The sequence below is a fragment of the Colobus angolensis genome, unplaced genomic scaffold, assembly GCF_000951035.1.
Source record: "Colobus angolensis palliatus isolate OR3802 unplaced genomic scaffold, Cang.pa_1.0 Scaffold477, whole genome shotgun sequence".
Lineage (NCBI taxonomy): Eukaryota > Metazoa > Chordata > Mammalia > Primates > Cercopithecidae > Colobus > Colobus angolensis.
Genome location: NW_012118232.1, coordinates 714598 through 729447, shown reverse-complemented (window position 1 = coordinate 729447; position 14850 = coordinate 714598). Strand labels below are relative to the sequence as shown.

At 41.3% G+C, this 14850-nt stretch overlaps 1 protein-coding gene across 1 annotated transcript in view; it reads left to right on the top strand.

The window, feature by feature from the left end:
• The window catches only part of PBRM1 (polybromo 1), a 152610-nt gene that overhangs the window by 97470 nt on the left and 40290 nt on the right, over positions 1-14850 (top strand). The window contains exons 22-24 of the mRNA XM_011958873.1: positions 9011-9196; positions 10431-10588; positions 11238-11501. Coding sequence (XP_011814263.1) covers positions 9011-9196; positions 10431-10588; positions 11238-11501 — 608 coding nt within the window. The remainder of the gene's footprint in view (positions 1-9010; positions 9197-10430; positions 10589-11237; positions 11502-14850) is intronic.

The window sequence follows — 14850 nt, the reverse complement described above, 5'->3', positions numbered from 1 at the left end:
CTTTTGAGATAGAGTCTCACCAGGCTGTGATCATGGTTCACTGCAGCCCCGACCTGCCAGGCTCAAGTAATTCTCCCACCTCAGCCTCCTGAGTAGCTGGGACTATAGGTGTGTGCCACCACTCTTGGCTAATTTTTTGTATTTTTTTGGTAAAGATGGGGTCTCCCGATGTTGCCCAGGCTGATCTCAAACTCCTGGGCTCAAGTGATCCATCTGCCTCAGCCTCCCAGAGTGCTGGGATTGCAGGCAGGAGCCACCAAGCCTGGCCCTCAGGTGCTATTTTGCCTCCATATGAGAAAACGGAGGCTGAGAAGAGTGAACTCATTTCTGCAAACTTGCACAGTCAGGAGTCCATGCAGCTGGGACTGGGACCCAGGAAGTCTGACTCCAGGGCAGAGTACCCTAAGTGGCTGTGCTGTGTGCACTGCCCCTCTCAAATGCTGCGCTAGGAAAATGGGCTTTGCTCATGACATTTTGGCAGGGAAATAATGCAAAAGATACAGATTAGAAGGAAATGGGGCCAGGTACAGTGGCTCACCATGTCTACTAAAAATACAAAAAGTAGCAGTGGCTCACTCCTGTAATCCCAGCCACATAGGAGACTGAGGCAGGAGAATCCCTTGAACCTGGGAGGCAGAGGTTGCAGTGATCTGAGATTGTGCCACTGCACTCCAGCCTGGGCGACAGAGTGAGACTCTCCCTAGTAGCTGGAACTACAGGCGAGTGCCACCACACAAGGCTAAGGTAGGAGGATCACTGCATCATTTGAGCCCAGGAGTTCAGGGTTGTAGTGAGCTATGATGGTGCCACTACTCTGAAACCTGGGTGAACCCTGTCTGTGAAAAACAAAAAAAATTCTAATCTCTCTTTCCCTTTCAGTAAACTGGTAGTGTTACTGCTGGTATAAAATTCTCAAGAACCTTATAGATCTGCTGTGTATGACACAGGGATCCACTTGATTAATCAGTTGCTAGATAACAGTTTTCACCAAAATTGGCAGAACTTTTAAAAATTATATATATAATACCAAGAATCAGGAGATAGAGCAAGATGGCCCAATAGAAGCCTCCACCAATTGTCCTCCCCAGGAACACCAAATTTAACAATTATCTACACACAAAAAAGCACCTTCATGAGAACCAAAAATCAGGTAAACAATCACAGTACCTAGTTTTAACTTTGTATCACTGAAAGAGGGTAGAAAACACAGTCTTGAATTGCTGGCACCACCCTTCTCCCATACCCCAGCATCAACTGTGTGGCACAGAGAATCCTTTTGCTTGCGGCAGTTAGAGCACAGTGATTGTGGGATTTGCACTGGAACTCAGCCGATGCGTACAGAAGAAACAGGCCAGTCCTCATCAGAGGGGAATTGTCTAGCCCAGTGGACTGGACACTTGTCAGAACTTGAGTTCCAGCAAGCCTTGCCTCTGTGTGCTAAAGGGCTCTGGAGTCCTTAATAAACTTGAAGGGACGTGTAGGCCACAAGGACTACAACTAGTAGGCAAGTCCTAGTGCTGTGATGGGCTCAGAGCCAGTGGACTTAGGGGGCACATGACATGTGAGACACCAGCAGGGTAGCCAGGTGTCATGTGTCAATGAAAAATAACAAAAGCCCAAAAAATGGTATATTTGTACAATGGAATATTATCCCACCATAAAAAGGAATGCCATTGTTTTTCATGCTACATAAATGAACCTCTGCCTCTGCCTCCCAGGTTCCAGCAATTCTCCTGTCTCAGCCTCCTGAATAGCTGGGATTACAGGCATGTGCCAACTGTAATCCTACCCCTCCCCAACCCTGGGCAACTCTGAAAAAGACTTCTTCCTTCCCCTTGAGGAGAGGAGAGGGAAGAGTAAAGAGGTCTTTGTCTTGCAGCCTAGATACCAGCTCAGCCACAGTAGGATAAGGCACTGGGCAGAGTCCTGAGGCACCCATTCCAGGCCCTAGCTCCCACGCAGCATTTTTAGACATGCCCCTGGGCCAGAAGGGAACACACTGACTTGAAGAGAGGGACCCAGTCTTGGTAGAATTCACCACCTGCTAACTAAAGAGCCCTTGGGCCCTGAATAACCAGCAACACTAGCCAGGTAGTAGGCCTGTAGGATACATTTCTTTTTTTTTGAGACGGAGTCTCGCTTTGTCGCCAGGCTGGAGTGCAGTGGCACAATCTCAGCTCACTGCAACCTCTGCCTCCCGGGTTCAAGCGATTCTCCTGCCTCAGCCCCCCGAGTAGCTGGGACTACAGGTGCGTACCACCAAGCCCAGGTAATTTTTATATTTTTAGTAGAAATGGAGTTTCAGCATGTTGGCCAGGATGGTCTCTATCTCTTGACCTCATGATCTGCCCACCTCGGCCTCCCAAAGTGCTGGGATTACAGGCGTGAGCCACCGCGCCCAGCCACAGTCCTACAATTTATATGGAACCATAAAAGACTCAGAATAGCTAGTTATTTTGAGCCAAAAGAAAACTGGAGGAATCACATTACCTGACTTCAGTTTATATTACAGAGCTATATAGTATCTGAAACAGCATGGTGCTGGCATAAAAACAGACATATAGACCAGTGGAAAAGAGTAGAGAACCCAGAAACAAATCCATACATCTACAGTGAACTCATTTTTGACAGCAGTGCCAAGAACATACATTGGGGAAAGGACAGTCTCTTCAATAAACGGTGCTGGGAAAACTAGATATCAGTATACAGAATAATGAAATTAGCCCCCTGTCTCTTGCCATATACAAAAATCAAAATGAATTAAAGACTTAAATCTAATACCTGAAACTATGAAACTACTAGAATAAAACTGGACTAGGCAAAGATTTCTTGAGTAATACCCAACAGGCACAGGCAACCAAAACAAAAGTAGATAAATAGGATTACATCAAGTTAAAAAGTCTCTGCACAGCAAAGGAGACAAAGTGAAGGGACAACCCACAGAATGGGAGAAAACTATCTGCAAACTACCCATCTCACAATGGATTAGTAACGAGAATGTATGAGGAACTCAAGCAACTCCTTAAGAGAAAATCTAATAATCCAGTTAAAAAGTGGGCAAAAGACCTGAATATACATTTGCCAAAAGGAGACATACAAATGGCAAACAGGTATATGAAAAGGTGCTGAACATCACTGATCATCAGAAAACACAATGAGATATCATCTCACCCCAGTTAAAATGGCTTTTATCCAAAAGCCAGGAACTGATACCAGTTCCCCAGAGTTGGAGCACACAGTCCAGGAGTCCTGAGCTGAGCCTTGGCCCCCTGAAATCCTCTAGAAACTAAGCCCATCAACTGAACCCATCTTATACCACAATCAAACACCCAAGGTCATCAAATAGGATAAAAGAATGAAAAAAAAATAGCCAAAGAGTAGCAACTTTAAAGATTGAAGGAACATTAGCCCACAAAGATGAGAAAGAACCAGCACAAGAACTCTAACTACTCAAAAGCCAGAGTTCCTTCTTTCCTCCAACATCGCAATTCAGGAAACTCAGAGAATCCCCACAAAATACTTAACAAGATCTTCTCCAAGACACATAATCATCAGGTTCTCCAAGGTCAGAACGAAAGAAAAAAATGACAGGTCACCTTCAAAGGGAAGCCCAGAAGACTAACTGTGGCCCTGTCAGCACAAACCCTGCAAGCCAAGAAGAGATAGGGGGCCTGATTTCAACATTCTTAAGGAAAAGAAATTCCAACCAGTAATTTCTATCCGGCCAAACCAAACTTCATAAGCAGAGGAGAAATAGAGTCCTTTTTCCTCAAGCAGATGCTGAGGGAATTTTTTACCACCAGACCTACCATGCAGTAGCTCCCAAAAGAAGCACTAAATATGAAAAGGAAAGACTGTTACCAGACACTACAAAAACACTTAAGTATATCGACCAATGACACTGTAAAGCAACCACACAAACAAGATTGCTTCCAGCTAACAACATAATGACAAGATCAGATCCACACATATCAATACTGACCTTGAATGTAAATGGGCTAAATGCCCCAATTGAAAGAAACAGAGTGGCAAGCTGGATAAACAAGCAAGATCTAATGGGATGCTGTCTTCAAGAGCCCATCTCTCATCCCATGAGACCCATAATGACACCCATAAGCTCAAAATAAAGGGACGGAGAAAAATCTACCAAGCAAATGGAAAACAGAAAAAAGCAAGGGTTGTAATGTAATTTCAGACAAAACGGACTTTAAAGTAACAAAGACCAAAAAAGACAAAGGAGGGCATTACATAATGGTAAAGGGTTCAATTCAACAAGAAGACTTATCCTAAATAATATATGCACACAAAACAGGAGCACCCAGACTCGTAAAGCAAGTTCTTAGAGACCTTCAGAGAGACTTACACTCCCACATAATAAAAAAAGAAAAAGGCCTAGGTACAGTGGCTCATGCCTGTAATCCTAGCACTGTGAGAGGCAAGGCAGGAGGATTGCTTGAGCCTAGGCCTTCAAGACCAGCCTGAGTAACACAGCAGGACCTCACCTCATCTCTTAAAACTCCCACATAATACTGGGAGACTTTAACACCCAACTGACAGTATTAGACTATCAGAGCAGAAAATTAATGATATTCTGGACCTGAACCTAACACTGGGCCAAATGTACCTGATAGACATCTAGGGAACTCTCCCCCCGAAGATGAACAGAATATGCATTCTTCTTATTACCACATGGCACATACTCTAATATCAACCACATAATTGGACATAAAACAATCCTCAGAAAATGCAAAAGAAGGAAAATTATACCAACCACTATCTTGGACCACAGCACAATAAAAATAGAAATCAAGACTAAGAAAATCACTCAAAACTGTAAAATTATATGGAAATTAACCAACCTACTCCTGGATGACTTTTGGGTAAATAATAAAATTAAGGTAGATATCAAGAAGTTCTTTGAAACGAACAAAAACAAAGACACAACATACCAGAATCTCTGGGACACAGCTAAGACAGTGTTAAGAGGGAAATTTACCACACTAAACACCCACATCAAAAAGGTAGGTCAGTGACTGGGCACAGTGGCTCATGCCTGTAACCCAAGCACTTTGGGAGGCCGAGGAGAATGGATTGCCTGAGGCTAGGAGTTTGAGACCACCCTAGCCAACATGGCAAAACCTCTTCTCTACTAAAAATGCAGAATTTGGCCAGATATGGCAGTGTATGCCTGTAGTCCCAGCTATTAGGAAGGCTGAGGCACAAGAATCACCTGAACCCAGGAGGTGGAGGTGGCAGCCGAGATTATGTCAGCGCACTGCAGCCTGGGTGACAGAGCTAGACTCTTGTTTTTTGTTTTTTCTAAAAAAGCTAGAAAGATCTCACATTAACAACCCAACTTTGTAACAGAAAGAACTAGAAAAGCAAGAGCAAACCAATCCCAAAGCTAGCAGAAAAAAAGAATCAGAATCAGAGCTGAACTGAAGGAGACTGAGACAGGAAAACCATTCAAAAGATTAACAAATCTAGGAGTTGAGTTTTTGAAAAAGTAAGATGGTCCGCTAGCTAGACTAATGAAAAAGAGAGAAAATCCAAGTAAACACAATTAAAAACAACAAAGCAGATATTGCCACTGACCCCTCAGAAATAAAAATAACCAGGAGATACTACTATGAACACCTCTGTGCACACAAACTAGAAAATCTAGAAGAAAGAGATAAATTCCTGAACACATACACCCTCCCAAGGCTGAAACCAGGAGGAAATTGAATCCCTGAACAGACCAATAACAAGCTCTGAGATTGAATTAGTAATGTATAGCCTAGCAACCAAAAAAGGCCCAGGACCAGGTGAATTCACAGCCAGATTCTACCAGATGTACAAAGAAGAGCTGGTACCATTTCTACTGAAACTGTTCCAAACAACTGAGGAGGAGGGACTCCTCCCCAGCTCGTTCTTTGAGGCCAGCTCAGCATCTTGATACCAAAACCTGGCAGAGACAACAGAAAAACTTTAGGCAATATCCTTGATGTTCATTAATGCAGAAATCCTTAAGAAAATAACTAGCAAACCAAATCCAGCAGCACATCAAATAGCTAATCCACCATGGTTAAGTAGGCTTTATCCATGGGATGCAAGGTTGGTTCAGCATATGCAAATCAGTAAATGTGAATTCATCACATTAAAAGAACTAAAGATGGCCAGGTATGGTGGCTCTTGCCTATAATCCCAGCACTTTGGTAGGCCGAGATGGGTGGATCACCTGAGGTCAGGAGTTCAAGACCAACCTGACCAACATGGTGAAACCCTGTTGCTACAAAAATTAGCCAGGTGTGGTGGTGCGCACTTGTATTCCTAGCTATTTGAGAGGCCGAGGCAGGAGAATCACTTGAACCCAGGAGGCAGAGACTGCAGTGAGCCAAGATCGCACCACTGCACTCCAGCCTGGGTGGCAGAGTGAGACTCTATCTCAAAAAAAAAAAAAAAAAAAAAAACCCAGGCGTGGTGGCTCACGCCTGTAATCCCAACACCTTGGGAGGCCGAGGCGGGTGGATCACGAGGTCGGGAGTTCAAGACCAGCCTGGCCAAGATGGTGAAACCCCATCTCTACTCAAAATACAAAAATTAGCCAAGCATGGTGGTGGGCACCTTGTAATCCCAGCTACTCAGGAGACTGAAGCAGTAGAATTGCTTGAACTTGGGAGGTGGGGATTGCGGTGAGCCGAGATTGTGCCGCTGCACTCCTGCCTGGGAGACAAGAGCGAGACTCCATCTCAAAAAATAAAAAATAAAAAAAAAGAACTAAAGACAAAAACTACATTATTTCAATAGATGTAGAAAAGACTTTTGACATGTTAAAAACTCTAGATAAACTAGGTATTAAATTAAAGAACATACCTCTAAATAATAAGAGCCATCTATTACAAAGCCACCCAACATCATACTGAAATGACCAAAAGCTGGAAACATTCCCTTTGAAAACTGATACAAGAGAAGAATGCTGTCTCCCACCACTCCTATTCAACATAGTATTGGAAGTCCTGGCCAGGGCAGTCAGGTAAGAGAGAGAAATAAAGGGCATTCAAATAGGAAGAGGGGAAGTCAAACTACATCTGTTTGCAGATGACATAATTCTATATCTAATAAACCCATAGTCTCAGCCCAAAAGCTCCTTCAGCTGATAAACTTCAGCAAAGTATCAGGATACACAATCAGTGTACAAAAATCACTATCATTCTTATACCAATAGCAGCCAAGCCACGAGCCAGATCAGGAACACGTTCTCATTCATGACTGCCACAAAAAGAATAAAATACTAGAAATACAGCTAACCAGGGAGGTGAAAGATCCCTACAATGAGAATTACTCACTGCCCAAAGAAATCAGAGATGACAGAAGCAAATGAAAAAACATTCCATGCTCATGGATAGGAAGAATCAATATTATTAAAATGGCCATACTGCCCAAAGCAGTTTACAGATTCAATGCTAATTCTATCAAATCACCAATGACATTCTTCACAGAACTAGACAAACTATTTTAAAACTTAGATAGTCAGGCACAGTGACTCACGCCTGTAATCCCAGCACTTTAGGAGGCCAAGGCAGCCGGATCACTTGAGGTCAGGAGTTCAAGACTGGGTGACAGAGTGAGACTCCATCTAAAAAAAGAAAAAAAAAAAAATGTTTCCAGAGGAATAAAATAAATAACATTTAAAATGCTAATTATTAGCTCTTCCATTTATGGGAAATTAACCTAAGGAAGTAATCAAAGATTTGGGCAAAGCTTTATCCTCAATAAAAACCCTATGATATTTGCAAATGATAGCTTGTACTGGAACTTTTTTTTTTTTTCGTTTTTTGAAGCAGAGTCTTGCTCTGTCACCCAGTCTGGAGTGCAGTGGCGTGGTCTTGGTTCACTACAACATTTACCTCCCAGGTTTAAGCGATTCTTCTGTCTCAACCTCCCAAGTAGCTGGGACTATAGGCACCCGCCACCATGCTGGCTTATTTTTTTATATTTTTAGTAGAAATGGGGTTTCACCATGTTGGCCAGGCTGGCCTTGAACTCTTGACCTCAAGTGATCCACCTGCCTCGGCCTCCCAAAGTGTTGGGATTACTGGCATGAGCTACTGCGCCCGGCCTGTACTGGAACTATTAATGAGTTTTACTTAACAAAAATAAAAGTCGGCTGGGCGCAGTGGCTCACGCCTGTAATCGCACCATTTTGGGAGGCTGAGGCAGGCAGATCTGAGGTCGGGAGATCGAGACCAGCCTGACCAACATGGAGAAACTCCATCTCTACTAAAAATACAAAATTAGCCAGACATGGTGGTGCATGCCTGTAATCCCAGCTACTTGGGAGGCTGAGGCAGGAGAATCGCTTGAACCTGGGAGGCGGAGGTTGCAGTGAGCTGAGATTGTGCCACTGCACTCCAGCCTGGGCAACAAGAGCGAAACTCCACCTTGAAAAAATAAATAAGAATAAAAGTCATTTTGAAAAGCATTTCCTGTCCGGGCAAGTGTTCATGATATATTAAATATATATACATATATATATAGTTTATTATAGAATATACATATTCTATATTTCTTCAATTCTATGACTCCGTTAAATGTGTCATATTTGTGTAATAACTTGTTAGTGAAATGAAACACATTGAGAAGCCTTAAGGTGGAAGTGAAGTATATCAGAGATTATCTCTAGAAATACTTGATTTGAAATGACGTATGTACTTCTTTGTGCCTTTCAACATTATCCAAAATGACCATGTGATCATTTATTAGTAAGATGATGTTTTTATTCTATACATCCTTTGTGTAGTTCTATATTCATTTAAATTAATGATGGTCGTAATTCAAAAATAAGGTTTTGAGTAGAGGCTATTAGGAATGTGAAGATCATACTGTTGCTGATTCCTCCCTTCGCATGTTGCAAATGGAATTAAATGTATAATGTATTATTAGTATGTGTTGTTTGAATCCTACATCTGACTCCAGCATCCCTTTGGTGAGTACCTTTTTCCTTTATTTATTTATTTTTTTACCTAAGAAGCTGAAAAGAGTGAAGATTCCTCTGGTGCTGCAGGCCTTTCAGGCTTACATCGCACATACAGCCAGGATTGTAGCTTTAAAAACAGCATGTACCATGTTGGAGATTATGTCTATGTGGAACCTGCAGAGGCCAACCTACAACCACATATAGTCTGTATTGAAAGACTGTGGGAGGATTCAGCTGGTAAGTTTGTTTTAAATCAAAGAACAGTTTAGTGAGATATGACTATTTGACTTCTCCTTGCTCCTCGGGGAAGAAAATTTTAACTCAGATATCTTATGCCTTTCCATAATAATTGTTCAATATATCAATAAATGTAAGTAAGCACCCATCATATGAAAAACATAGGACCTATTGGGCAAGTGTCATAGTTGAGTCAAAAGAAATACAGCTTCTTAAAGTCTGGTTGAAATTCATTCGTTCAATTGATACTTATTAGAAACATACTTTGAGCCAACCTTTATGTAGAGTGACAGAGATTCAAAAGAACAAAAAGTTCATGTTTTTCCCTTGCAAAACTACTCCAGGAAGGAAGATTATGATCAAAAAAGAAATTATTATAGAATGGCATGCCTTGGCTTGGCATTTGTTTTCAAAAAGGCTTTCTAGAACAGTTGCCTTTAAATTGAGACGTAGAGTATGCATAGAAGTTAATGAAACCAAAAGTTGGTGGAAATGTGATCCAGGCAGTCCAGTTCTTTGAGCTATTTATCACATGAAATACTTTTGTATTCCTTCACCAGAGAGCTAAATATGTCCTTCAGTAGCATATCTGTACCCTTACTAAAGTGCACAACTCTAGGTATGTAGTAACCAGAACACAGTGGAACAAGTCTCATCACCTGTCCTCCTCATTATATATTTTATATGGCTTTTAATATGAAGAAGAGCCTGGGTAACATGGCAAGACCCCTTCTCTAGAAAAAATAAGAAAATTAGCAGGACATGGTCGCACTTGCTATGGTCCAGGCAACTTGAGAGGCTGAGGCAAGATGATCACTTGAGCCCAAGAGGTTGAGGGTGGATATATATATGAGGGGGAAAAAGTAGCATGCATTTTTTAGGCCTCATTACACTTTATTATTTTAGAGTATTATTTCTCCTATGGATAATTATATTAAGAAACTGTAGCTGTAAAAATAAGCACAGTGCTAGGTTCAGATCATGGCAGAATGGATTGATGGTACATTTCCTAATTTTGCAAAGAATGTGTGATTTCTGAGCTGGACACAGTGACTTATACTTGTAGTCCCAGCTACTCAGGAGGCTGAGGTTGGAGGACCACTTTGGCCCAGGAATTCAAGCACAGCCTGGGCAACATTGTGAGACCCAGTCTCTTTAAAAAAAAAAAAAAAAAGTGATTTCTGTTAACAATAGTTTTCTTTCTCTTCCCCCTCCCCCACCCCCCATTTTTGAGGTGAAAAATGGTTGTATGGCTGTTGGTTTTACCGACCAAATGAAACATTCCACCTGGCTACACGAAAATTTCTAGAAAAAGAAGTTTTTAAGAGTGACTATTACAACAAAGTTCCAGTTAGTAAAATTCTAGGCAAGTGTGTGGTCATGTTTGTCAAGGTAAGAAACTCATTAAACCCCAAAGTATCACTCATTCCCTAGGAATAAAACTTTAAAACACAGAAAATACTGATATTTACAAAATTAGGAACTCTGTTTTAAACTATTTTTTCAGCTGTGTCTGTATAGCTATATGTAAAGATTTGGGAAGGAATTAACCTGAACTGGTTGTGAAAGACAAGTTGCTGCTTACACTATTTGGCTGTAATGCAATTAGGTTAAGGTTTTAATATTGCCAGGCTAATTTTTAAGTATGGTGTTTTTTGAAGGATAATCATTACAAATTTTCAGTTTGGTTTTTAGGTAATAATGTGTGCTTTTTGTGTATCTGTCTGATATACACACATGAGCCCTCTTCAAAGCTTTAAGGAACATTATAGTTATACTAAATGATCATATGTTTTCAAAGAGCAGTTGTAAGCTAAATGGAATTATTTGTTTTTATAATTTAAACGGTGCGTATCTAATAAGTCCATTCTGTAGCCAAAGAAATACTTCTAAATCTCTGGTCATTTATTATTTTTTGTTAACTGCCAGAAAGTTGAATCAGTTCAGCTTTTGTTAGGTTGTTTGGTTATTTGCTTTTTTTTTTTAATTGGTTTTCAGAAAATTCACTTAATTTTATTCTTATGCCCTCCCCACCCCCCAGGAATACTTTAAATTATGCCCAGAAAACTTCCGAGATGAGGATGTTTTTGTCTGTGAATCACGGTATTCTGCCAAAACCAAATCTTTTAAGAAAATTAAACTGTGGACCATGCCCATCAGTTCAGTTAGGTTTGTCCCTCGGGATGTGCCTCTGCCTGTGGTTCGCGTGGCCTCTGTATTTGCAAATGCAGATAAAGGTGATGATGAGAAGAATACAGACAACTCAGAGGACAGTCGAACTGAAGACAATTTTAACTTGGAAAAGGTATGCAGATAATAGCCACACAGAAAAAAATTTTACATCTCAAAACACCTATTCCAGAAAATAAATGAATGAAGCATTCAAACTCAGAAAAAGAGCAACAACACAAAACCTTAGCCAAACAGAAAGAAGGAAACTATAACAAAGAAATTTACACTTTCAAAACTGTACATTATAATTTAAAAGTAAATCAGGCCAGGTGCCATTGGTTCACACCTGTAATCCCAGTATTTTGGGAGGCCAAGGCGGGCAGATCAGGAGGTCAGGAGTTCGAGACTAGCCTAACCAACATGGTGAAACCCCATCTCTACTAAAAATGCAAAAAGTAGCCGGGTGTGGTGGTGCGTGCCTGTAATACCAGCTGCCTGAGAGGCTGAGGCAGGAGAACGGCGTGAACCCGAGAGGCGGAGGCTGCAGTGAGCTGAGACCATGCCACTGCACTCCAGCCTGAGCAAGAGTGGAATTCTGTCTCAAAAAACAAAAAATTTAAATCTAAGAGCTAATTATTTGACAAGTCCAATTAGATAAACTGCCAACTATCTAATAACGGGAAAAGAAAGGGGTTAAACTCTGGCACAAAATGTGGAAGAAGGCCAGGTACGGTAGCTCACACCTGTAATCCCAGCACTTTGGGAGGCCGAGGTCGGTGGATTACCTGAGGTCAGGAGTTCGAGACCAGCCTGGCCAACATGGTGAAACCCTGTCTATACTAAAAATACAAAAAATTAGCTCGATGTGGTGGCGGGCACCTGTAAACCTAACTACTCAGAAGGCTGAGGCAGGAGAATCGCTTGAACCCAGGAGGTGGAAGTTGCAGTGAGCCAAGATCCTGCTATTGCACTCCAGCCTGGGCAACAAGAGCAAAACTCTGTCTCAATCAATCAATCAATCAATCAATCAATCAATCAATCAATCAATAAAATGAAATGTAAAGACTATACATTTCTGCTAATAAATTTGAAAACCTGAAAATAAAATGGCTAATTGTCTAGGATATTACAAATTACCAAAATGGAATCAGGAAGAGATATAATACAGAAATGTAAAACAACATGAAGAAATTTTTTAAAGTATCATAGAACTGACCCCAAAGAGTACTGAGGTCAGACAGTTCCATAGGTGACTTTTTGTTTAAGGGACCTATGATTATTATACTGTTGGAGCTGTTTCAGAGCAGGGAGAAGAAGAAATTTCCAGTTCGTTTTGCAAAGCCAGGATAATCTTGATTTCACAACCTGAAAAATAAAAACAAAAAACTGCAACTCAGTGTTATTCATGTATATTGATGCAAAAATTACTTGGAAAAAAAGTAAGTGAAATCAAATTACTTCTTTGAGAACAACATGATCAAGAAGTGGGAATTCATTCTAAGAAAGCAAGAATTGTTCAAAGTTAGGAAAATCTTTAAATTTCATTCATTATTCCATTAGATCAAAGGAAAAATTATTTGGTAGAGAACCCATCTTGGTTTTTTTTTTTTCTTTTTTTTTTGAGACGGAGTCTCGCTCTGTCGCCCAGGCTGGAGTGCAGTGGCCGGATCTCAGCTCACTGCAAGCTCCGCCTCCCAGGTTTATGCCATTCTCCTGCCTCAGCCTCCGGAGTAGCTGGGACTACAGGCGCCCGCCACCTCGCCCGGCTAGTTTTTTTGTATTTTTTTAGTAGAGACGGGGTTTCACCGTGTTAGCCAGGATGGTCTCGATCTCCTGACCTCGTGATCCGCCCGTCTCGGCCTCCCAAAGTGCTGGGATTACAGGCTTGAGCCACTGCGCCTGGCCATCTTGGTTTTTTTAAAGTCTTTCAATAGGTATTGCCTCTAGTGTAATTTTTTTTTTTTAATTCATATTTGTGTCTCAAGCTTAAAGCCTGTAAAACAAATTCCTTTTTAAAGTTACATACTGGACAAAGGGGCTTACCGTTCTACTGCTTCTTAATATTTTTCTGAAATTAACCAATGTAGTTAGATAAACAAAAGCAGGAAAAATATTGACAATAAAGAAGCAAGAAGACAGTAGTGTTGGCTCATACCTGTAATCCTAGAACTTTGGGAGGCCAAGGCAGGTGGATCGCTTGAGTCCAGGATTTTGAGACTAGCCTGGGAATCATGGTGAAACCTTATCCCTACAAGAGTACAAAAATTAGCCAGGCATGGTAACACAGGCCTATAGACCCAACTACTTGGATGGCTGAGATGGGGGTATCCCGTGAGCCCAGGAGGTAGAGGCTGCAGTGAACTGTGATTGCACCACTGCACTCCAGCCTGGGCAACAGAGCAAGACCGTCTCAAAGAAAAAGAAAAAAGCAAGAATACTTTTTTGCAGATAATTGGGGGAAATTAACTGAAAAGGTTTGGAAACAGAAAATTTGGCAAATAGAAATTTTCAAAATCCATATGCAAATGAATAGTCTTCATATATAAACTAATAAGACTTTTGAAAGTAAAGTGAAAGTGTTGAATACACTTTAGCAACTGTTAGAAAAATCTTATGGAAGAAAATATCCATTTCACACTAACAACAAAATACATTAAGAAATAACCTTGGCCGGGTGCGATGACTCAAGCCTGTAATCCCAGCACTTTGGGAGGCCGAGATGGGCGGATCACGAGGTTAGGAGATCGAGACCATCCTGGCTAACACGGTGAAACCCTGTTTCTACTGAAAAATACAAAAAACTAGCCGGGCGAGGTGGCGGGCACCTGTAGTCCCAGCTACTCTGGAGGCTGAGGCAGGAGAATGGCATAAACCCGGGAGGTGGAGCTTGCAAGGAGCTGAGATCGGCCACTGCACCCCAGCCTGGGCGACAGAGCGAGACTCTGTCTCAAAAAAAAAGAAAAAGAAAAAGAAATAACCTTAACAAGGAATATATAGAACCTCTAGGAAAAGAATTTACTGAAGGATGTAAAAGACTTGCATAGATTGGTTTTGAAACTTGACAAAATTATTCTAGCATTCTTAATAAGAATAAATATGTGACAGTCTCCAGAAAAGAAGGGGGGAAAAGAGTATGAAAGAGAGCTTTGCCCTTTGACAGTGAACTGAGGGATTTTTTTTTTAATTAAAAAATTAGAGCTTTCCCCTGCCAGATGTATAACATTTTATAAAACTACAGTTAAAAAACAAAATTAAAGCCCAGTACAGTGTCACACGCCTGTAATCCCAGCATTTTGAGATGCCAAGACAAGTAGATGAGTTGAAGCCAGGAGTTTCAGACCACCCTGGGCAACATAGCAAGACCTTGCCTCTACAGAAAATTTTTAGAATTTTATTTAATTTAGAAAACAGTTATTTGGCCGGGCGCGGTGGCTCAAGCCTGTAATCCCAGCACTTTGGGAGGCCGAGACGGGTGGATCACG